The sequence below is a fragment of the Seriola dumerili genome, unplaced genomic scaffold (assembly GCF_002260705.1).
Source record: "Seriola dumerili isolate Sdu_G_001 unplaced genomic scaffold, Sdu_1.0 BDQW01000017.1, whole genome shotgun sequence".
Taxonomy (NCBI): domain Eukaryota; kingdom Metazoa; phylum Chordata; class Actinopteri; order Carangiformes; family Carangidae; genus Seriola; species Seriola dumerili.
The window spans coordinates 233,818-259,309 of NW_019174272.1; the positions used below are offsets into that span (position 1 = coordinate 233,818).

At 41.0% G+C, this 25,492-nt stretch overlaps 1 protein-coding gene across 1 annotated transcript; it reads right to left on the reverse strand.

Annotated features, from left to right (window-relative positions):
• On the reverse strand, window positions 1-25,321 carry dnah10 (dynein axonemal heavy chain 10). Its single transcript, XM_022752404.1, has 78 exons — window positions 25,093-25,321; window positions 24,721-24,830; window positions 24,471-24,579; window positions 24,261-24,376; window positions 23,889-24,105; window positions 23,540-23,697; window positions 23,083-23,313; window positions 22,685-22,875; window positions 22,362-22,560; window positions 22,071-22,265; window positions 21,731-21,901; window positions 21,214-21,390; window positions 20,944-21,108; window positions 20,649-20,815; window positions 20,407-20,558; window positions 20,123-20,287; window positions 19,819-20,026; window positions 19,547-19,703; window positions 18,959-19,438; window positions 18,675-18,833; window positions 18,462-18,578; window positions 18,250-18,352; window positions 17,991-18,169; window positions 17,672-17,883; window positions 17,405-17,561; window positions 17,061-17,294; window positions 16,859-16,981; window positions 16,532-16,765; window positions 16,202-16,425; window positions 15,849-16,118; window positions 15,565-15,748; window positions 15,302-15,436; window positions 14,741-14,893; window positions 14,400-14,588; window positions 13,959-14,105; window positions 13,500-13,691; window positions 13,265-13,383; window positions 13,021-13,179; window positions 12,734-12,869; window positions 12,509-12,631; window positions 12,293-12,424; window positions 11,659-11,875; window positions 11,167-11,286; window positions 10,905-11,050; window positions 10,659-10,811; window positions 10,293-10,553; window positions 10,024-10,196; window positions 9,832-9,925; window positions 9,480-9,647; window positions 9,172-9,360; window positions 8,541-8,712; window positions 8,242-8,445; window positions 8,079-8,159; window positions 7,671-7,868; window positions 7,424-7,585; window positions 7,155-7,329; window positions 6,776-6,957; window positions 6,506-6,642; window positions 6,196-6,413; window positions 5,828-6,049; window positions 5,479-5,626; window positions 5,036-5,315; window positions 4,711-4,940; window positions 4,335-4,608; window positions 4,111-4,215; window positions 3,823-3,977; window positions 3,587-3,741; window positions 3,240-3,423; window positions 2,901-3,101; window positions 2,219-2,428; window positions 1,988-2,083; window positions 1,724-1,895; window positions 1,497-1,628; window positions 1,161-1,372; window positions 884-1,051; window positions 566-746; window positions 345-490; window positions 1-240 (listed from the first exon to the last, which is right to left on the reverse strand). Exons 1-78 carry the CDS (start codon window positions 25,319-25,321, stop codon window positions 94-96), a joined length of 13,746 nt encoding a protein of 4,581 aa, XP_022608125.1. The 3' UTR covers window positions 1-93.
• Between the last annotated feature and the right edge of the window lie 171 nt (window positions 25,322-25,492).

A 25,492-nucleotide genomic window follows, 5' to 3' on the forward strand; every position in this document is an offset into this window, starting at 1 on the left:
AATCTTTAATCATAACTTATTTGTTTTCCTGTAATCTGAGTATTTTTTCTCTAAAAATCAGACATCCAGCTTCATCCATATTAAGGGGTGTCTTTAGTCAGCATTGAGGCATAAACAGACTCCCTGGAGCACCCAGTGGGAGATGTGCATGGTGGTGAACAGGTCTGCCTCAAACACCAACCCCACACCCATTGCATTCCTCCGCAAGGACGTGGTGTACACTGGTGTCCGCAGCGTATTCTGTGGTACAAAATATACAGGAAAAATACATGTAACTGTTAGGAAAAAAGCTAAATAGTGAGCTAAAGTATAGTATGGAGGCTTGTAATGCCTGTGATCCACACCTGTAATCTGAGGCGGCGTGTCTCTATGGGTATGACTCTGAGAATGGGCAGTTCAACAACCAGAACTTTTGGTTTACTCTTCACTAGGCAGCTCTTCTCCATGTCCCAGTCTGCTCCCTCCAGATAAAGGCCAGACACAAAGCAGCCTGCAGGGAAAAAGACTATGAGTCTTTATAACTCTTCCCTAATCATACTGCAAATGGTAAGGCTCATTTCATTACCCTGTCCAGGTCTGTCAGTGACTTCTTCCTCACTGCGGTACTGGGTCACTTGTGTGTATAGTGTGGAAAGATCCAGCGGCCAGCCATTTTTCCTGCATGCAGCTTGGACCAGAGCAGTCAGGTAGGACTCTGGGATATGAAGTCCTGATAGCCACATTACCTTTGGCTCTCCTTCATCCACCTGGTGGACACAAGATAAATAGATACATCAGAATAAAAATATACTTTCAACTCCTTTGTTAACTATTCTTTAATACTAGAATGATGCACAAGGCTACATGTGAGAGGTTGTCTGTGATAGTGAGTGTCTGTCCTCACCCAGTAGCTATACTGTTCATAACGCCTCTTGAAATGGCTCATCCAGTTGCCGAGCGACTTAAGTGTGTCAGGGGCCAGCTTCTTCCAAATGGCTGGGATGTGACCATTAAAAAGGGCCCGAGCGACCTCGTCCAACTCATTGCTCATTCCCACCTCCCCAGCCAAGGCCTACGCGATACAAGAGAATTAGAACAAATCCAAACCTATTTGAAGCACAAAGACGCAACACCTGTCTGTTTGTTTTCCACATATCTTGTTGTTGTCTCGTCCTTCTCACCCTCTGCAGCTCAGCCAGAGAGCGCTGCATGCGCACCACCAGTTTGTTGAAGCGTTCCAGTTCTTGAAGCAGCACCACTGAGGTCGGGGAAATGTCCATGCCAAACTTTTTACGGATCACGTCCATGTCGAATACCTTTGGAAGCTTGTTTTGAATATCCTGGGCCACCTGGCTGATGTACTCATCCCTACTGATGCTTCCACCAGATTCACCTGAGGCATAAGAGAGTGTGTAAAGCCAATAAGAGAGAAAGCATTTGACCGCATGGTGGCTAAGAATGTACAGCAAACATCCGTCAGTTAAGAGGTGAGAGAGATGAAAGATGCCAAATCATACCTGTCTGGGGCTGCAGGTCTATGAGGTGAGTCCACATGTCTTTAGCTGCCTGGGTGTAGTATCCTATCTCTGCATTAGAATGAAGGCCCAATACCTCTGGTGTGTTTGCCAGTGGCAGGGTTTCAATCTCCTCTACAACACATAACAGGGTAACTCTGTGAGTGGTAACAGAATATTAGAGTTTTCTCAAAGTAAGAGTATATAAAGAAGTGAAAATAACAACTGACCAACATATATATTTTTGAGCCCATTTGGAGGGATCTTATAATCCACATCCTTGTTGCTGAAGAAGTGGAAGCACTGAAAGGTGTAGAAGAGGAAGTCTCCAAGGTACTCATCCATGTAGACAGTCAGGATCCTGCGGTCAAAGCTATCTATGGCTCGCCCGCCATACATCACCTATAAAACATTATACACACATGCTAAACTTATAGCATCAGCTATCAGGATAATAGACATATATTTATTAAACACAACGAATTGAGCCTAACCTCCCCAATTAGGTATTTAAGACTTCCCCAGGGAATATTGCTGTCTCCCTGGTTGTGAGCTTTGGTCAGGTAGGTGTTCAGGATCTCCATACACACCTGTTGAGCACAGTTACATTGTTTAAACCACTTAACCAAGTGAAATACAAGTGATATTCTAGCACTTCTAGATACTGAACATCTAACTATATCAATTATTTCCAACACATTGTAAATGACTTCCGTGCAACTTACCAAGAAATCAGACTCGTTGAAGTCATAGGGGACATTCCAGCCAATCTTGCCGTACTTGCGTCTCTCTTGTACCACAGCATGGAAGAAGGCCAGCACATAAACCAGGCTACAGAAGGCAGGGTGTGGGCATTCAGTCAAGGTCTCATGGGAGATTTTAGAGTATGTGCCTCTCATGTTGAGCTTGAGTCCATTGGGAGGCTCCGTCACTACCTGCACACAATATTATATTACATTATATGTAATGTAAATGTATACATTTATGTCTCCACAAATCCTGTGCCCATTACTATTGTAGATTGTCGACAAAATGTTTACTATGAAATCACCAATCTTAAATCATGTGGTCTCATATTCAGCCTTCAAACTTCTCTTTCTTAAAAAAGAAAAAAAACATTATTTATAGATAAGTGTCAATATGTTAAAAGATGACCAGTCAAAGGAGATGGCTACACCAGTTTCTGAAAAACAATTTGATATATATTGGAAGTATGTGACTGTTTCTTTCATGCTCATTGATTATGTACAGTTTCAAAAAAGTGTATCACCTTGCTGATTGATAATTAAATGAAATAAGTCATATTTCCAACATATAGATTATAAACAGTCAAATACAACACCTCTTTGTGGATCCTATAAACCTGCCATTTACAAACAGTCTAAAGAAAGAGAACTTGTTTTTCACCTTTAAAGACTTTTGCAGTATACCAATGGGGAAATCCTGAATGGGGTTGGTGGTGATCCACAAGCGGAAATTGGGATTGGGTTTGGTGATCCTCTCCAGGGACTTCTCCAGTTCCTTAAGCCACTTTACCAGCAGGTGGCAGTTCTGTAGCATCAACCACTGACCACGGGACACCGCTTTCTCCAGCAACTGCAGTGCAACCTTCATCACAGGTATGAAGACAATTACTCTCAACTTGTTTACTTTATATTGTTTCTTGACAACTGACTACTTAGTGATCCCTATACTTATTTCACTTAAAGCTTCATAGCTATGATATGTAAAAGAATTCTTCAGTACCTTCTCTTGGCCTTGGCCCATAGCAAGGAACTTGAACTTGTTGCCTCCAAAGCCTGATCTCTCAGCTAGTTTCATGATGTCACTGGCTGGGTCAGAGCCAGGGCTCAGGATGAAGACAATGGGGGAGGAAGGTGTGCTCTGTTCATAAATTGCACCAAAGCTGATCACAGGGGGCTGGACATATCTGAGCAGAAATACAAGAAAACGTGGAAACTTGGGGCTTGAGGTGTCTCTGCTTAAATAATCACATCCTCTGTAAACTTTGTCAAACTGTCAACCTGCTTCACAGTATATATATATATATATATATGTATATAACTGAATTACTGCAATAGAAACAGTCTCACTTCTCGCCCATGGTGACAGTGACGTAGTCAGACACAGCTCTATAGACTCTATCAATACGGAAGCAGCGCAGCAACAGCAGTCTCTGAAAGGCTGACAGGTTCTCCTCATATTTCATCGGGAATGGAGCCTGTTCTGGTCCATCTAAGTCATACCACTGAGGTGAAAAAGAATGAGGGTTAAACTCTGGACTTATAATAAAATGCCTGTAGTGAGTGCCGTCAATGTGGCCACTTACAGACTTCCATTCAGTGGAATTTTTCTCCACGTCATCAGGCAGAGAGCCAAACTGCTCAGGAAAGAGCTCTGCAAGTTTCACTATGTCTTCCCAGCCCTGGTCTGAAAGCCAGTCACAAGGTTTTTTGCGCTTGCTCTTTTCCAGGGATAGATTACCTTCACACAGGAGGGGGAAAAACATGAAAATCTGCTTTGAACATTGTGTGCATACATGTTTGTGTGTGTTTGTGATCACTTAAATATTCTACTTAGATATTTTAAAGGAGTTCAGCTTCTCTGGATATCTTACCTTTGATAAAGAACTCCAACTCTTCCTGAGGTGCTCTCCCCTCTGCCTGCTCAATCTTGATGGCCATGTTAAAGGAAAAGAGAAGCTTGTGTCTTTCAAACAGACCTAGGGATATGCAATCAGTTCAGGTTATAAAATCTACAAAATAATCATAAATACTGTGCTTTATCTTAAGAAGTTGACCTTGATCTATGCATTCTATTATTTAGTGTTAATTATTTTACCTGTGCAGCCATAGTTATAAACACTGTTTGTCAGAGTGCTCATGATGTTCTTCAGTCTTTGGGGCAAAATAGAGTCTGGCTGAGATTTGCGCAGTGAAAAGTCAAACACTTCCAGGTAGGAGGCTAGAGAGTACTGGTACATGCTGTTCACCAGAGCCATTTCTGTCAGTACAAAGAAAAGAATAGCACCGCGCTTGGCAGCAGGTCTGTAGCCATCCCTGAGTTCATCAATGTCCACGGATGTCTTCTCAGCCAACTTTAGTTTCTCAGATACCTGATGACCACAACATCAAAAACAAACAAAAAAAGATTACTGACTTCAGTGAAATTGCTGTTCTTCCATGAGCTCACTGATGCTTGCTGCAGCAAAACTGACCTCACTGGCTTTTGACTTTGTTATTTCCAATGTATGAACCAGCTCTGTGTTATCCAACATGTTGCCTGTAGATGTGGCCAGCTCTCTGAGCAGGGAATCCCCGAGGTTCTTCAGCAGCTTCTTATTGTCACTCGTTTCTTGGATCAAACGCTCACGCTGCTCCTCCAGCTCCTTCTTCTCAAAGCCCATGATAACACTCAGCAGCTGGTCCTCCAGACCCTTCAGGGTCACTACATGAAAAAATGGACAGACAGACAAAGGATTTTATACATGCTGTTAAAATGTTATGAACAAAAATTATTGTAGCCATGCCAAAGAATCTTACCAGTGTAGTTAATGACCATGGCTTTTCCAAACACTGATGGGGAATATTTGGGGTTTGCTAGTTTGGTGTTGAGATACAGTTTAAAGTTAGGATCATAGTCCACCTCCTTGTCACCCAGCATGATGACCTGTCTGCCCTCTGATCCTTTTAAATTCTTTTCTAGGACATTGTCAATCACAGGGTCAATGTATTCATCCACATCTTGGAAGAGGAATGGCAAACCATATTTGATGGCCATCTCTAGCTGCTTCAGGAAGTCTGGATCATTGAAAGACGAAATCTGGGGGAAGAAGGATGATCACAGTCTCAGTGCCACATGTCGCGACTCTTTCCAAAGTGCTGACTCTGGAGCTGTCAGCCATGAGAACCTGTCTAAAGCAGTCATTCTGTGACTTGTGAGCAGTTATAACACATGACTTGTATGAGCATGAAAATTCTTGTACCTTGAGGTTATTGTTTTCTTCTTTCTTCTTAATCCAGTTGAGGGCTTGCTGTTGAGGGTCAATACACATGGGAAATCGGCTCCCTCTGGTTGTGAGAATCCCATTCTGCACTGAGAGCTCATCTGGAGGCAAGCCCTCAGAGCCCCATCTACAATATCATGCAGGGTTTATTTGACATATACTTAACCCCACAGTCCCCTTAGTCAGAGTTGAGTACATCCAAAATAAAGGCAAATCAACATATTTGCAACAAGAACCTCCTATGTTACCACAACACCTAATTCTTATCATTTGATAGGACAAATTCATATTCAAGTTTCAAAATCTGTCACGAGCACACACTCCTCACCTGCTGATTTCTACTTCATCCGTAAGAAGGCTTTCCAATTTGAAAGGCTGGCTCAAGGGGATGCCTCTCTCTTGCACATCATTAACCCATACTTGATACACCATTTCATTCCTGAAGTCCCAGCTGAAGGCCCCTTCATAGCTCAGGAAAGCAGCAGAGATCAGACAGTCACCCAGGAGACGCACACGCCTCTGTTTCAATTCTTCCAAGTCCTGTGTCCACCTGAGTGGGAAGAGTTGAAAATAGTGAGTGGTAAAGAGAGATGGGTGGGTGACACAAAGGGATGAAGAAAAGGAGATTAAATGAGCAGCTCTTAGCACAGTTGGTTATGCTCATAGTGGCAAGTGTTGTGACTCTTACAGCCTCACCGTTCATTCTCAGAGCTCAGGCCTGAGATGAGTTTGTCTGCAGCTATCAGCCTCCTCTCCATGAGCTCAGCCTCCTCCTGTAGCAGCTGTTTCTCCTCCATAGCAGCTTGGTACTTCTCCCCAAGAGCCTGCAACTCTTTCTGGATATTGTTGAGCTCACTCTGAATGCCCTCCAGCTCCCGCTTACTCTGAAAGAAGTTCCTCTCTAGACGTGCCACCTAAAAAAATATTGGAAATATGACTGTATGGCTGCAATCTGTGTTCATTTCTTTAGAGCATGATGTAATAGCACTTTCAAATCTTACATTACCTTCTCTCTCTTGGGTTTTATCTCCCTGGCAACTTCACAGTAACCCATGATAGCCTCGACAAACTTGAGCATTCCTGAGCCAGCTTTACTGATCGCTTGCATCTCCTCAAAGCTTGTCTGGAGGTTCTTTAGGAAGCCTAGCCAGGTGAAATTGCAAAGAAAACAACTGGCATACTTGGAAAACACAAATGCCACTATCATATTAAGTACATGGGTATTATTATTTGCAGTTTTTATTGTAGGTTTCCATTACTCATGAAGCCAACTTACCTTTGACAGTCCTGACCTGGTTGTTATTTATGGAATCACAGTCCATCTCCATCAGCGAGCGCAGGAAGTTAGCCTCTGACATCATCCCTTTGGCTGACTGCCAACTGATCTCCTTGTAGCCACGCAGCACCAAGATGCACTCACAAACCACCTGCACCTGTTTGGGTGGCTTGGCAAATGATCTGCACAATTGACCAGCAACAAAGGCAAATAATTGGAGAAATTATAAAAAGGTATAAGTTTGTTTTGTTTGTTTTTGAAGTGTTTTAGTATGGTTGTCTGAAAAAGAGACATCATGGTTATCTATTCATTCATCCTCATTACTTTTTTTTTTAACTACAGAATAAAAATGATAATCTGAGTAAGGAAGAGGGTTTACCGGATCTCTGTGACATCAGATTTTTCTAGATCTTGCAAGGCATTGCGGGCTGCCTCTAATGCCGGCAGAGCCTCAGCCAGGGAACTTTCTGCTTCTTTCTTCTCAACAGCAATCACTTTGTTCTGCTCTTCAATCTCTTTGGCTTTGTCTTCTGCCAGAGTCTTTTTCTCCTCAGCTAGAAGGAAAAGTTATTGATAAGTGGTTTGTAACAGACGTGTTTGCTTTCGGAAGCCTACGGCACACTTTATTATAAACAGTTACTCACTGACCTACAGTCGTGTTTGTGGCAATCTCATCCAGTAGGGCTTCACAAGCTGTGGACTTTTCAGCAAGGACCACCTTCTGCTCTGCTAGCTTGACATTCAGCTCAGCCAGCATCACACTGGCCTCCTTAAGTTTATCCAAACCTCCCTCCAGACGCTTGCACTGAGCTGGAACAGCAGAGAACGAGTTAACAAAACAAAGTCTCTCAAATGATCACAAACACCAAATTTATAACATGTTCAATCCTCTCACCCAGGATATACTGGTCCTTTTCCTCCAAGAGGTTAGAATAGGTGGTAATGAAATCCAAATAGTTCTTTGGAGTAACATAGTTACTGCGTCTGAGTTTCTGCTGGAATAGCTTGCTGTAGTCACCCACAAAGATATGGACCATGCATACATACGCAATCACTTCTGCAGAGTGAGCCTCAGGAATCATTGGACTTTCACCTGTAAAAAATTTAAAAAAAATTAAAATTGAAATTAAAAACTAAACTTTGTGAATTCTTAAAAAGACATATCATGATTTAGGGATAGTATTCCTGCTGTAGATCTCATCACAACTAACTAAAGTAAAGAAAGCCTTTAAATCACTATCTGAAAACAAACCTTTCCATAACAAAAGCATTTAAAAAAGATAAAAGGTGTGTAATTACATACCGAGGAAAGACTGAGCCACTGCAAGTAACGCCTGTGGAGGCCATGGCAGGAACCAGTCTATCACAGTGTTGTTCATCAGTCCTGAGAAAAAAAGTACACAAATTTGGTAAAATAAAATCAGAAATTATATCATAACTAAGTGAAGCCTGGCACTGTATTTCACCTGGGAAATTTCTGCAGCGTGTCCTCAGGGTGTCTCCCACTGGAGACATGCCTAAAACAATGTGCAGATTGTTGGCGCTCTTGTTGACAAAGTACTGCCACACACTTTCTTTAGAAGGACCTGCTCCCATCTTTAGAGCCTCATCGCGAAGCTGGTTAAGAACTGACTCCTTCTCATCATCCGGGAACAATGCAGGAACAATGCCTATTAAGAGAGGACATAATCAGACTACTGCTACTACTACAGCTGTAGCTTTTAAGAAAGACAAATGTACTGTGAGCCAGGAGTGATTATCCAACCTGAAGTGAGCATGTTGTTAATGAGTTCCAAGAAGCCTTCCTCAGCAACATGGCCATCAGTAAAGAGGAACACCATCTTCTTATTTTCAATGCCAAGCTTCAAGTACAGTGTTTTCAGATCATCACGGAGGTTGGACTCATTGTATCCTCTGCTGAGTGTTATCTCAAACACCTGGGAAAAGCAGCTTCCATTACTACTTGCTGGAGATTTCTTTTCACATATAGTTTAATGCTGCTTAACCTCTCAAACTCTTAATCTCCCTTTCATTTTCTCTTTTAGCAGCTTTAAAGTTAGAAAACTGCTGCTTCCCCATTGTTCCAAAGTTTCAATGAAGCTATGATTGCACTGAGACAAATAATAAAAACCAAGATGCCACATTTTCATGGCAGTGAATGGAAATACTTGTCATGTGTCTTGTATACATATTCCCCCATTGCTTGGCATGAAACATTTGATGTCTAGTGGTGAAGATGTTAATAAAATGTTTATTTACTCTGCCATAAGTGTAACTGCCACATTTATGACTTTTATTTTTTTAAACTGCAAGTCTAAAGAACTAAACATTTGAAATTTGTTCTTCATCAGAGATCATTTGCCCTTTACCACACCCCACATCATGTGTTTTACAACCTCACAGCCAGCAGTGAAGGCAGCGAGCTTGGTGAGGGACTGCTTGCCAGAGCCCCCCACACCGACGAGCAGTGCATGGCCACGATCAATGCGGATAATCCGGTGCACTCGGGTCAGATGTTCCAGAGCATCATCAAATAGAACTAGGTTCATTCTGGACTTGTTCTCATTGTATTCCTCTAGAATTTCCTGCAGAGTGCAAATACACAGTGTATTTTGTCAGTATATTTACAGACAAAATATGAGTAAATAATCACAACTCGCAAAAATTATAGTTGTACTAGTTTACCATTACAACTTGACAATACCTGAAACAGCGCTTTTGAGGCATCATAGTCCTGTATGTCCTCATAGACCCTTGGTTCACTCTCACTGAGGGCTGTCCTGTAGTCTCCAAAAAGAACTGGGTCCCTCATGACTGCCTCCATGTCTGACTTGAAGTGCTCCTCAATCAGGTTCTTTATGTGGCTCTGGACCTAATGTCAAAAACACGCATCGAAAACATTTGAAAACTGAAATAGAACACTGCAAAACTATTCAGTATAAAATAGATTTTAAACATGCAATTACAGCTGGATGAACTGTTACACATATTGTATTTGTTCCTGCAGTCAATACAAAGAGGAATCTACAGTAAATATCTACTACTGTAATTATTACCAAGGCTTTGTCAGTTTCATCAATGAGTCTGTCATGGAAGATTCTCAGGCACTCATTTCTCCAGACTCGCACAAATTGGGTGACAGTCAAAAACCTGTTAAGAGAGAAATCAGGAAAAACAAAGACATTTGAAAACGTAGACCAATAACTGCAATGTCTGTTAATAGAGTATTTGAATGCGCTAGCTCAGACCTATCAGGTTTGGTGAGGGTCAGTCCATTGTAGACCCTTGACAGGTCCCTCAGGTTGAAGATGTAGTGGAACTTGGAGGGAGTGGGTGGCATATCTTTGATGATGTTGTTGTACAGTTCCAGTGTGCAGATGGTGACTTTATCACAAACCTTTTGTATGGCGTCCTCAAATAGCTAAAGTATTTGATCAAGTTTATTAAATTTTAGGGATTATGTTTTAATGATTGAGATTCTGATATGTACTGATTTATGCGAGACAGATATACTCACTCTGGTGTGGCCTTTGATAATGGAACCATAGATAAGGTGGAGTGACTCCACTGCAGGGAAGGGGATGCTGAAGACACTGAAGAGCGAGATGAAGCGGGGATCCACCTCATTCCTCCCACCTCCTGCCTTTCCCATGGCAGCAATAAAGCCGAGGTCCTTGAGGGTTTTGTAGTTAAGCTCCTTCCCTCTGTCATAGATGCCTCCTCGGTTCAATAACAGCTTCAGAAGTGCAATAGGCTGTTGTGTGCCATAATTATCAACCTGGAAGAGCATATAGTACATAATGGTAATGTCAAACATACTGAGCACTGTCATTCACCACAGTATGGGAGATAGGAGGCTTGGTTAAGAGCTTGGAGCAGTTACCGTTGGCATATTCATGTCATCTATAAAAACCAGCAGTCTCTTTCCCATAGGAGGCCCATAGGTCTCTTTGGTCCTTTTCTCCACACTGGCCTCCAGGTTCCTCTGCAGGTCCATTGAAGTTGTTCTAGATGAGAAGTTGATGATGAGAGTAATCTGGAAACAGAAGGGAAGATATTTAAAAAATTTAAACTCAGATGACATAAAGTTCATAACGTTGGAGGACATTAGATTAGATAGTAAACGCACCCTTGTATCTGCATTAAGTTTCTTCAGGAAATTATGAATGGTGGCAGTCTTGGAAGTGCCAGACTCTCCAACCAGAAGCACTGGCCTCTTTATCTTCACCATCTGTTCCAGGATCCAGTTGGCTCTTGTGGTGTCGATAGTTGGCACTAAAGTAAATATGGAGCATGAGGAAATCATAGTGGAGGAAGGAGCTTAGGAGGACCAAAAAGTTTAAAATACAGGTCACATCTGTCTCATTTGTCCTCACAGCACTGATCTTTACCTAGGATATCAGCAAACTTCATTTCAGGGTTGTGGACGTATTTGGTGACCAACGAATTCCAAGGAACCCACTTCTCTTGTGTGCCATCAAAATGGAAGTCATACAAAGTCGGCTGGTATCCTGTATGGATGCAGACATTTTGATGTCAATAATAAGAAAGAAGAGTGACAATAAAACACATTTGCACATATTCGTGTGGAGAAGAAAAACTGTCAAAGTGTAAAGAGTTAGTTTTCATCATGATATTTAGTCATTCAAATTAAAACCATAGAGCAGCCATGTTCATTGATATTCAACAGCCACAACTATGATGGACAACAAATTTTTTATATCATATAATAAATAGTCATATACCCCAACCATGTTCTCGAGTATACAATATGAAATGTTAACCACAATCAAACTGTACCTAAAAGAGTGTATTAAAAATGCATAAAGTTGATAATTGTTGCTAATTTCATAACGTTCAATGTACAAATTCTTGCTTCTTACCTGGGATTTCACCAGGTCCAGTCAGGGCTTTCTCATCATGCACTACAGTTAAGCAGGAAAGCCGTTTGATGAACTCGTCAAACTTGATCCTGGCACTCTCCAGCAATGTGGCTCCTAGTGAGCAATACAGAGCTTCCAGGAAGTAACACTCCAGGACTTCAGCACCATTGCTCTCACTTTCAAGTAGCGCATCCAGTGTCAAGCACAGTTGAGTCACCTGAACATACCACAAACACATGTACAATTAATGCAAGTAGTCTGAAGATACGACTACAATAATCTTCATTCAATTCTTGCATCAACACAATACTGGAATACAGGGATGTGCACAATTAGTTGACTAAACGATTTAACATTGCTACCCTTGCTAGCACCAAAAATACTAGTGAAAATACAAGTACTAATGATCAGTATTTCATTAATACAAGACGCCGGTTAACTGTTTTGTCTTAGATGTTACACATGAATTGCCCCAGCTAGCCAGCCACTAACTGGGGCAATTCATCATGGAAATTTGTGTGTTTTCTTACTTTTAGACTAGTTGACTAGTCTAAATTCAAATTTTTGTTTAATCGAGAGGGAAATTAGTTGTTAGGAACATCCCTCCTGGAGCAGATGGATGAGATGAACCTACCATGTTCAGATCTGTCTGAGGAACAACAGTCTTCAGTTTCTGGCCCTGTTTGCCATCAACAATACCATCCACAATCATGTCAATAGAACTGGGCACATATTTCTCAAACAGTTTGTTGAGCACTTCTTGTTCCTGGGAAAACAAAGACAGTGTTGAGATATTATCAAATTATAAGCAAGTACAATTATTACATAATGCATATGTTTTCTCTCATACCCTGTCAGATCTGTTGTTCACCCATCTCTGCCAGTATGGGGTGTATCGCAGGTTTTTGGGGTCAACAAAAACCATTCCACAACGGGACACAGTAGCAGGGGAAGCATACTGCAGATCTCCAACCTGTAATGGTGAAGTTTTCTTATAATATGTTCAGGAAGTTGCTTTGAAGGAAAGTGTAGGGAGAGGTATTCTGCTGACAGTAATCCTGAAATTCAGACAAACCTCAAACAGCAGCGCACAGTGATTCTGTAAACGGATCCGTTCTCCATTGGCGAGAGTGAGGAGCTTGTTGTCATCCATCACTGAGTTCATATTCTCGACCCACAAAGCATCCACATCGCCATCAAACAGGATGTACCTGTGAGTCAAAGTTCATGTCTCTATGTTGTTAATTTACAGGAATTCTTTCTTCATCTCTCAATGTATGAATGATTACATCACTGGCATATTGCAAATCTTATTCAACTGATTGATTAAATGTCTCTTTCAAGTTTTTGTTTTTTTCTAACCTTCGCTCTTTTTTGTCAGTTGGCTTGTTGATGTCACGGAAGATGTTTGACAAGATCCCATCAGTCCAGTCTCGGGTGTCAGGGTCCAGAACACCGTAAAGTTCAATGACACTCATGGCTTTAGGGTTTAGGGGATACATCTTGGTTTGCAATTTCAATCTGAAGATGAGATAAAATAATGGTCACAATTGTCCACACAAAAGATTAGTTGGTGTAAACTTAGGTGATATAAACTGACACTGACTTGGTCTGAGCTTGACATAATGTGCTGATGACAACTGATTTCCCTCCACCTGTTGGGCCCACAACCATAGTAGTGTGTCTGGTCATCATTGTCTCATACATCTGCACCACTTTATCCACCTGAAACCACAGACAGCATAAAGCACAGGGTATATTGACATTTAACCACTCATATGCTAAAACAAAATCTTTGCCACTGAAACTCAGTAGTTGTAAATTGGACCATGATGACACACCTGGTTAGGCAGTAGGACATATTTGTTTTCCTGCAGGTTCTGTTCCACAGCATCATTGAAGTTGGGATAGCGAACACGAGGGCAATCCAGCCCGGGGAACAGGTCTGAGATCAGCCCGAGGAACAGAGGCACGTCCTCAAACACAAACTTTGGCAGGTTCATATCCCTGAGAGCACGCATCAACACCACATCCTGTGGAGAGAAAAGACAGAAATAACAACGGAAATAAACAACAGAAGACTACAAAGCATTTCGCAATGGTGGACACTACCTAAATCTTTGTCTCATCAAAATCTTACTTTGGGTAATCTAAATAAATTCACCAAAATTTTCCTAACAACAATTTAGTCTATACCTGTGGGACCACAGATAACTATTTAGTTCCATATTGAATTAAAGCCAAATGTTTTCATTTCACTATATGAAAATGAAACATGAAGAATGATCTTTGGTCTCTACCTCACTGAGGTCTGGTGAGCCTCTCTTCAGCTCTCCTGCCATCACTAGGACAGACTTCAGAGCTCGCAGGCCAAAGTCATAATGAGACTGTTTGGACAACTGCTCACGAGCCAGCTTATACAGAACTGTCATCTTCTTTGCCAACACCTGAATTGAACAAAAGTAAAGACATAAAATCCTCAGAAAATGAACATATGCAGGAAAGCAGGGAAGCCCTCTTCAGTGTGGAGTTACAGATTTATCCATATTTATATGAAAAATTGTCTTTTTATGCTAATTTAATATGTTATCCTTGCATTTCTGAATTACCTCAGAACACTAATATAAATGTTGTACATAATAGTAATATTGTATATACGTGGTTGATCATAAATTACTCAGGATAAGAGCATCAACTAAATAGTAACAATGTCATTTGTGGTTTGAGTGCGTGTCCCTCACCTTGGCCATTAGGAAACCCTCAGAGAAAAGCATGATCTCACAAATCTGCTGCAAGTCAGGCACAATGACCACCACAGGCCTGAAGAGAGCTTTGACTGATTCTGGCAGCTCTGTGCGTCCTGCATAACCTGGGTTCATGGTGATGAAAATCCCCATGCGATCGTCCAGGCTGATCTCTTGCCCTTCAAACTGATGTGCATAGGTGAGAAGGAAATGGTTTAGGGGGGATAAAAGGTCAACAAGTTAAATAATCTTTAATCTTAAATATGTTTGCATTTATATGAAAACTAGAATAATTTTCTGTTTTCATTGCTGATTCTACATAACTACAGCAGACTTACATGAAACCTTTTAAGGTGAAGAATGAGAGCATTGCGGATGGTCTGGATTTGGGAGGAGATAACTGACAACACTGAGGCATCGATGCGATTGAACTCATCAAAGCAGCCCCAAGCTCCACACTGGGCAAGGCCAGAGAAGATTTTACCCACAGCCTGCACACAAAGAGAGAGGGATTCAAGAAAAAAAAGAGTGACAAATGAACATTATGTGTGGGATTTTTTTTTTGGTGTTTGTTTTTTTAGTCTCTATTTTTCCAGCACATGCCCAGAAGGGCATGAGCACACCATAAGTACACATGAATGATTAAATGATTAAACACCCTCAAGGGATGTGGTTGCATTTTAAACATATGACATACGCACAAGAGTCCCAAACAAGATACTTCTAAATACATTTATTTTATAAATTAAGATATATATTCATTCATTCATTTGGGGAAAACTACGCACAGTAATGTCTTATATGTGAATCATGATGTAAACAATTTAATGTCCTTTCTCAGGAAAATATCACAAAGCAGGTTTCAGGTACTAAGATATTTTCAAATGTAGGCTTCTTACCATGTAGTCCATGCCCTCACCACAGTTTGTAACCACACAGAGCAGGCCTAAAGCTTTGGCCAGATCTTTAGTGGACTCTGTCTTTCCTGTACCAGCCGGTCCAGCAGGAGCTCCACCCAGGTACATGGAGAGGGCCTGTATTACAAAAACACACCCACATTCACAGACGCCCTGTTGTCAAAACAAGCTAAAATAACAGTTCACATGTGTCTGCTTGAGTGTTCATTTGTTTTGTTGATACAGATATGCAAAGCTTCTCAGACCTGGGTGAGGGTGAGGTAGATCCGGTCTGTCAGCGGAGTTATAACCAATCGACCATTCAACCCCATGTATTCATATCCATAAGAGAACGAAGCACTGCACTGACGCACGAATAGGTCGTCATGTTCCCGGACCCAGTAAAATTTTAGTTGGCTTTCCCACTCAAACTCTCGTGCGTCCATTATACTGGAAAGAGAATTACACTTTTTTAATTCAAGTTTACCTTCAAACACATGAGCTACGCTGTCATGTACAATGAACAAAGTAAAAACTGGCAAAGGTTTACCTGTTTAGAACAAAGCTGTCTACAATGTCTCTTGCATGGACATCGATGATGAGCACAGTGTTGATCTTTCGTCTGTCATTTTTCTTCATTGGTTGTGTAATACGTGTTACCAGCTCATCAATCTGCTGGTGCATTTGCTTAGCATAGTTTTTCAATGCATACTTCTGTCCTTTCTTCACATTTTTAAAGACGTCCTCTACCTCCCAGGTCCACCACACTTGATTGGCAGCCAGCACCACCATGCCCTGGTAGAGCAACATCCAATCCACCCTGAAAGACATGGGAATGACAAATTTACACACATGCAGACTCTGGCAAAATTGTTCACATCTACGCAATCGGGCTACACACACCTGCTCCTGTCTTCACAGTAGTGGAAGATTGCTTCCTTGGTGATGAGTCTATTGGTCCTCCTCATCTCCAGTAGTACTCCCGTCATCCACTCTTCCACTCTGCCCTCGACTGGGATGGGCTGCCTCAGCTCCATCACCTCACCTTCAGCAGACACCATGGCTCCAGCTACTGTATCCCCGTTGCTTTCCACATCAAACCTCAGAGAGGCTATGTTGTCATACATCTTGTGGAACAAAGAAAAGAAAAATATCAACAAAAGTATTTCACATGTGGAAAGCATTATTTTTCCCTACAATATATGAGTATGAAAAGCATCATAAGGATGGTACCTTGATCATGTGCTCCTGGACACAGGCAGGATCATTACTACCCAGAATGCTGAGCAGTTCATCATCAGAGATGAAAAAGAAGCGAGGAAACGCATTCCGCTTCGAGTCCAAGTAGTCATTAAGACTCTTCTGGCACCTCTCCAGACCGTCACTCAGGGCCTGCAGGTCTGTTAGCCGGTTTGGAATCAGGCAACACCTCTTAATGTTTGGGCCCTTCACTGTGTCAGTCATTATCTACACAAGAAAATGAAGTAAATTATATTATTTTGAGATGTCTAGTAACAAAGTACTTTGCTTTCGTCAGGTTAAAAGAATGGCAATACTCACTTCTTTAAACTTTTTGTCAATGTTATCAAATTTCTTGGCTTCTTCAGGTAACTGTGATCGAATGTCTCCACCAATGAATATGCTCTCCAGGTACATCCATTTTCGTTGTACCAGCAACCAAACCTATGCAAGAAATATTTTCTAAGTAGGGATTTTATGGATCAGCTAAAATGTGATGAGAGATTTGGTTGCTATCCCTTACCTCTATGGTCTCACTAATAAGGGACAGGTCTTTTTCCCATTGTTGTATGGTGCCAAGGAAGGGTCCAACAAAACGGCTGCCCGCCATGCTCTGTAAGTTCATGGCATCATTGTCCACATTCAGCAGGATCTCATCCACTGCACCCAGAATAGAACCACGTTCCTGGGTCCCTTTGAAATAGGACTGCACACTGAATTTCATGTTTTCCCAGGTCGCCACCACCTCCTTCACCCCCTGGAAGCACACACACAAACACCCATGATGGATAATATGATTTCATTGATAAACATATATTATTGAATCCTAACTCTAGTTTGAGATCATTCACAAAGATGGATGCTTGCCTTCTCAATACTGAGCTCTTTTACAGCAGAGGTGACAATCTCACTTATAACATTTGCATATTTGTGCAACTCCATTGCAAACATGTTCTCCAGAGTGAAGCTGTCAGGGTTCATCTCAAAGCTAGTGCCAGTCTTTTCCATCAGTTCCTTCCAGTGTCTGTGGCCAGAAATAGAAAATCATATGTATTTATATCCTGGTCTACATACATACATATACAATATTTCATACTCTATTATTAATTGGCATTTTGTTTTCTGAAGATTGACCTGTCTCTGAGGGCCTCATTCTTCAGGTCCAGCAGAAGAGGCAGAGAATCTCTGAACTCCTTCATGCGTGCTTCTAGGAAGAAGGCCACAGGCAACGCCCGCACATCTTTAGGCAGCTGCCTCAAGCGTTTGATGAAACCCTCAACACCTTCCTGTAGCAGCTGGATGTTTAAATCCACCCACAAGGTCTGAGACCACTCTGTCTTTGTGTCCTAGAAGATTAAAGGACAAACATTAAATATTTGAAAAACTATGTGGACCAGAATTATGTGTCCTAATATGCAATTTAAATTTCTAACTGACAGCCACCAAATCCCACCTTCTGAGCTTTAAATACATCATATATTTGTCTCAAGCCCTTCATATCCTTCTGCATGCTGATAACCTCTGGGTACACAGTGACTGGTAGGTCCAACAGCTTCTCAGCATTAGCTAGCTCTTGCCGTCCTGCCACTACCTTGGCAAGGTCTGTCTCATATGTTCCCATAATGGTCAGTCCTGAAAAGAACAAAAGTGAAAGACTTGTTTAGCATATATTATTGTTCTGGATATAACAACTAGAGGTAGGGTTAAAGTACCTTTCTCCAAATCATCTCCCACAGCTCCAGGACCATGCATGTTGAAGCTTTCAGCAAAGATAGACAACTCCTGCTTAAACTCTTCAGTTTTCTCCTTTGTAGTCTTTGGGTGTATTGGTAGGAGAATAGGAAGAAAACTGTAAATGTAAATCTCTCAAAGGCCGTACTTTTCATTTTCTGTTTAAGCAGATAGTGTGGGTTTGATGTCTTACCTGAGTAAAAGTTTTCTTGACATCTGTCAATCCTCGATCTACTTGTCTGGATTCTGTAAACAGGTCACTCCACATATGGTCAATACTGGCAACCAGCTCCAGTTCATCCTCCCCAACCTACGCATAGAATACAGAGCACAAGAAGTTCAGCGAGGGAAACAGTTACAACTTGTATTTTCAGGAGACAATTAATTAACATTAAACACACAGTACCTCCACTTTGTACATGCCCAGTGTTCTGTATCTTTCCTTGATATCAGTGAATCTAAGCTCCACATCTAGAGACATGTGCCTGATGTCTGAGATGGTACCAAGGACAGACTTCAGGCTTTCAAAAGTGTCAGGTCTTTGTTTCAGGTTCGTAGAGAGATGCTTTTGTATAAAATAAGGATAAATAACATAAAAAAATATATATATATACAATATAATACATATAAAAATTAAAGAATATTTACTATAAAAACATAAGACACAAACTGAGTAGCATGATTCAATACCATGAGTTCATCTCTCAAGTTGAAGAGATCCTCTTTGGCAGGCTTGTTGAGCAGGCTACCTAGTGAACTGATCCAGGACTCAGCAGTCTCATGCACTGTGTGAGCCAGAGGCTCCAGGTTCAGATGAATGATGTGGACATTCTTAAAAAGGTGCTCCATCATCACCTCCTGATTGATACGAGCAAGGAACTGCAGCTTATCATCATACATGACACAGGATGGTTTTCTTGCGGCAAACTTTTCATTGACGATGGTTTTGTTCTTTTCCCAAAGAGGCCGATAGCGTTTCCAGTGGTTAAGGTACCGATCTACAGAGAGGAGCAGCCGCTGGATGTTCTGGGACACTGTCATGGCACTTTCATTTATCTGAGGGTGCTGCCACACGTCACTGTAAAAGCTAAATGTCACCAATTCATCTTCACCACCCACACGTTGTGGAGGGCACTCAATGCAGGTCCCACGCATCCAACGCACAAATTGCTGAAACACAACATTTTGCCAGAATTAAGTCGCACTGTGATTGTTAATGTGTTACAAATAATATTTTTTAAACTTCAGTGATACATAAGAGAATCATTATGAGCCCACCTTGGTGCTCTCTACACAGTCTCTGATACACTGCATGATCAGCCAGTAGATCTCATTGCTTTGGGGCTGCAACACAATCTTAGGGGCAGACAGGATGGCATCAACTTGGAAAAGCGGGGTACTTCCCATCAGTGTCACGTTGAAGTTCTGAATGCTCCTAAATGTGAAAGTCAGCAAGAGGGATATTAGAATGGTTAAGACAGATATTGCACTGCATTTCAAAGGAGCAGCGATTAATACTGCTCACAAAACAGATAACATCATGTGATTACCTCAGCACCATCTTTATAAGGGAGTCTAGCACCTTGCGTTCCCAGTACATGTAATAATCTGCCATACATGTGGCTTTGCCGCTGCTGGTTTCCATGATCAAATGTTCTGTTTTAGTGATGAGGGGTCCAATGTCGGCATATTTCCTACTCAGCAAATTCACAGTTTTTACCCGCTCTCTCTCAATGCGTTCACAAAACTCCTTGACACCTTGAAAAAAAAACAAAACATGCAATTAAGTCAATGAAAAATAAGTTTGAATTATTACATAAAAATAAATAATATCCTATATTATATGAGTTCTACCTGGTAAGTCCTTTTTTTTCTCTGGGACTGGAAATTTCAGTAAGTTGGCCATCGCAATGGATTGCAACTTTAAATCAATATCCCTCTCATTCTTCTGAATCTGATTGACAACTGATTCAAACTTAGAGACAGTCTGAGCACCTCGGATGATGAAGTCGGGAATGCCTAAAACCAAATATCGCACATTATCTGATTCCAATTTTACAGACAATATGAATTTCATCAGACAACAAGCATGAATAAATGATATTACACAGACATTTTAGCCTCTGTATGCACCTTACCCAAGGAATTCCAGTTGAGTCTTTTGCACCCAAAATGCAATTCTTGTTTGACCGTGTTGATATGTTCAGCCAGCATAATCAACTTTGCCTCACTCAGGCTGTCCATTACAGAGTGCAAGCAGTTAACAAGGTTGCTCAGATCATCACGATACCTAAGACCAAGGACAAAAAAAGGTTACATAAATCAGTGGTTCTGTTGTTTGGTATAAACTCTGCATTCAGTTACTGGGGAGAATCATTACCTGATAAATTTTTGCTCCTGTAGAGCAACGTTTTGAGCCAGATAAGGCACAGTGTAGTCCAGTGCCACAAGGTTGATTGTCTCAGAAATTATTTCCCTGATCTCTGGAGCAAAGTTCACAAGGTATCGCACACCCCTCTGTAGGCTGCCGTCAGCTCGTGGGACATCCTTAGAGAGAGTCTGAGGATGAAAAAAAAAAAAAAAGGTAGGGATTTAGAGAGAAGAAGAAGAGAATAAGAATAATAACTGTATATGTATTTTGCACAATACAGAGTAACAGTTAAGAAGCGAGAGACAAATACCAGCTGTGCCTGGGTTTGGTCTTCAGTGTTAATATTGACCAGCAGGGGTTTTTTCATTAGCAGCTGCAAGTTGCGTTCTGTCTCAGCCACCCAGTTGTTATAATTGTTCACCTCATAGTCCCTGATCTTCAGTGCCATTACAACATACTTTTGCCTGGCCTGAGCAGAAATCAGCAAAAGTCACATAAAGGGTTTCAGTAACATTCAGGTGTCTAAACAGTTTATTTATACTGATCTATGCCGTGTAACAGGGAAATAACTCACCACTTCACACTGTTCACTCTCTGCCATCTCTGGCACATCCAAGAAGGGAAGGATGGTTTGTTTAATGCGGTAGAAAAGAGATCGGGTCCATCTGATGGATCCTGCCACAGGAGGCTCATTCTTATTAAGCGGTGGTTTATCCTTCTTTGCCTCGAAGATATCATTTATGCGGGCCACCTAAAAACAAAGAAAAAGAAGACTTAGATGTTGTACAAAAGTGGCAGACCATGCTCTATTCAAAATTATTATAATAAACTGGTACAGCAGCACAACATGAAATATCGTTTATTGTTATATTATTAAGTTGCATTTTTTTTAAAGTGTTGAATGATGAGGCTAACTGCAATGTAGGCTGAACCTGGATGTATCAGAGGTATATAGAATAAATGTCATAGGTAATTTCTAAATTTAGTTTGTTCACTCAACAAAAGCTTTGTAATGACCTTTGATAGTAATTAATATTTAACTACACAGTCAAGTATCAACCAGCATTTTTCTTGATTTCACAGTGCACTACCTCTTTGCAGTACTGAGCCAGGATGTCATTGAACTTTTTCATCAAATGGTTATTGATGGTCTCTCTGGAGCGGATGTGTTTGAATTTCATGAGCATGTCAAAGGCAGCGGCTGCAGAGCGCAGTGTCTTAAAAGACTGATCAATGAAGCTGATGGCCTCTCCCTCAATAGCCTGAGCAGACACATGTAAAAAGTGAATTAGCTTGATAGCTGAGGTACAGCACACAGAAAATAATGCAATTTTATTGGTGTGAACTGACAAGTACATTGATACCGCCATGCTTAATTGACCCAGAACTCACATTTTCACAGCTTCTGCATTCTAGATGTCCTAAACTCACCTGAACTGTAGCGTCGAAATCTCGCATGATCATTTTCCAGCTTCTCATCTTACAAATGTTGAAAGGACTAAAATCGACCTCCTCAATAGGCAAAACCAGACCATCCACTCTGCACAGCACTTCATCAATGCGTTTTGGGTCACCAGTCACACCTTTTAGCTCTGGGCCAAAGATATTATTGAACTCCTCCAAAATCTGCGCAAAACAAATTCAGGAGAACTGCTTTTTATACATTTCCATGTTCAGTAATTGAGTGACAGGACAGTATTTATGAGGTGTATGTACACCTACCTGCAATACATTACACAGGTCCTGGCAGACAGAAGCCATGTAATCAGTCCTCTCAAACAGTCTCTTGCGGTCAAATTCCCAGCGGGCGTCCCTTCCTGATTCTTCAATCTCAGTGCGTACTCCAAAGTAGGATGATTTCCACAGGTCCAGAACCCGTTTAGCATCACTGATCTTGGATTTGGCCACTTCCCTCTTATCTCTGTCCAGGGCACAGTACATTGTTAAGTTATACTCAAACTACAAAACATCCTGTTTGAATATAAAGGATTCTGACCACTGAACACTATACTAGGTCTAAGATCTGAACCTCCAATCACACATACTTGAATAAAGTGTGGACATCTATTACTTGAGACACTCGTTCACACAGCTGCCAGGCAATACGCTCCATTAGAGGAACCATACGCTCATTTGTGTTATAGTGGCAAGAGACTATCCACACAATTTGCAGGCTGTCCATCAGAGGAGGGATCGTCTCCAGGATCACACCAAAATCAGCTCCAGAAGCCAGATTCTACAACAGACAATGGAAACTTTGAAAGATGTGAAGGTGAGGATAGCAGAACAATTCTGTCATCACTCTTTTGATTTAAAAAATATTTTTGGCAAGCGTGTTTTATGTAACTACTAACTCTTGGTAGTTACAGTTCACTGCTGTCAATGTAAAGTCAATGTTAAGAATATTCAGCAAACAGTGCATTTATAAAAAAGTGCAGCTCACCATGAAGTGTCTTTCCAGTGTGCTGAGGAAGCGTATATTATCGTCTGACTCCACACAGCATTTAAGAAGTTCATAAACCGTTCCTTCCAGGGTCTGAATAATGCCTGTATCTGCTTTGGTCATCACGTGCAAGATCTTCTTTATCACAGGTTGTTTGAGCTGCTCACTCAGAGCACCCAGAATGGATGAACGCTCCTGCCAAAAAGCTATCTCGGCCATGGGGCTAGGTGTCTGGAGGAAAATGGAAAGGGAATGTTTGACTTTGGTTTATGGATATCACTGTGCATGTTTTATACTTTCTGCTACCTAATAATTTAATTTTGAGCCAACAGGGATTTAATCCTGTTAGAAATAGTTCAGACATTTCAGCAGCAACTATGCATGTGAATGCTGGGCTTAACTTCAATAACACCAAGCCTGCCTGGGTTAAAACTCAGAACACATAAAGAGTCACAACCTTTGGCTTTTTGTTTTGCTGCTCCTCAAGAACAATGGTAATCTGAGTCTGCCAGTTCATCACACACTGCTCCAATTTCTCTACTATCTCTGGATTAGAAAGCAGAACATCCACGTTCGGCTCCAGGTCTAGCTCAGGGATATGCAGCATAATCTCATCTGTGACAAAGAGAGTCATCTTTGGATTGTACTGTTTATTATGAAAGGAGTATTAAAAATAAACAGGAACAGTATATTTAAGCCTTGCACATTATTTTCCAGACTTCAATAACATTTTTTAAAATTGTCCAATACTGATAAATTCCTGAAATTAAAAATAATGAGCCCTTGGTACCTTGAATAAAACAAACCTTGAATCTGGAATTGTTGGATAGTTGTGTTTACAACTCCCAAATACTTGTGCGTCCTGTTGAGCAACTCATCACGAATCATCACTTGCTCACTTAACTTTGCTGAACTCTCCTCTTTGCCCTCTCCACTGGTCTTCTTCTGAGAAGAAATTGCCCTGCTTTGATAACCTGCACCAGTTACTTTCATCTGGTGGACAGTAAGCAAGGGTATATACACCTGAGGAAACACAGTGGAAATATACATCCTGTACTCATTATTCAAAAAAAATCTGACATTTTTTAAATATATGCTTTTCAGCTATTGTTACATTAAGTTTTTGTCTGAAGGAAAGTGGTTGTGGTTAGTTGTTAGTGAATTGTTTTTCATTTTACTTCGGCAAGTTTGTTCTGCAGCACATGAAGCGGGTGTCCAGTATGCATGCCAATGTCAAATAGCCTAGGCAACAGGATATTGGCTTCATTCATATCCAGTGGTTCAACAATGGTCTCTATTTAAAACACAAAGAAAAATCTCTTGGTTAATTTGTTTTATATGCAATAGAGGTTTGAAAATGTTTTATTGATACTGAACTTTCTTCTCACCCTTTATGTTCCTGAGAAAGTAGAAGACACGGGATTTCAAAAATCTCTCTGGGTGTTGGTTTACTGCTACATGAAGCTCAGTATGGTAGACCACTTGAACCTCGATCCCCTGAAAACACAACACAAGAAACAGGTTAAACATTTTTTTGCCTATGCTCTCCATTGCTGATACACTGTTAAATGATTTCTAACACAGTCACAATGTGAAAATAATTAAGACAAGAGGGCATGAATTTAAGTTCAATCTCACATGACTGGGACTTTCTTCATTGGTGTCGTCTGATCCTGAGGTTATGTCTGCTCCACTTTGGCTCCAGGACTTGTTGTCAGGATCCAAAGAGTCTCCATCTTTCCTCCTATCTGGGGTTATAAACGTTTTCCTTAAATGCAGTCTTGTTCTCATGTTAACAAAATTCTAAACACAGTACTTTACTTTGGTGAAAAGCTCAAGCAATCAATACATGATGACAATACATACTTCATATAGGCTAATTTTGATTTACAATGTAAATTACAACATTTTTGATTTGTCATTTGCTTTATCTAGTATATACTTTATGTGAGTCCAGTGTATGCTAATGCAGTAGAGGGACAAAGTAGGGCTACACTATAGCCTACTTACCGACTGGAACTTCAACTTCAATTTCCTCTTCTCTTATAGTTTTGAAAAAAAGAAGACATGATGGTGAGTCTTCCTCTGACACAATGTTCAAATACCGGATAATTTTCTCCTCTTCCTCTCCATCTTCGCGGCTGAGTAGTTCGTCGAAACAGTTGGGACAGTCCCATAAATTGAAGCCAGCAGTCACCCGCTCTCGGATCCACTCCACTCTTAAATCGTCGTGGACCATTATTTTTCTCAGTTATTAGTTAACATTTGGACAATAGAAAACCTTAACTACTTTCTGGTAAAGTCACCATTTGAACCTTTCTCAATATTAACTTGCGGTTGTGAGTACCTTTAACTACTACCCAAGCAGTCGTGTTACTTAACGGTTTCACGTTGCCTTGGCAACCATCAA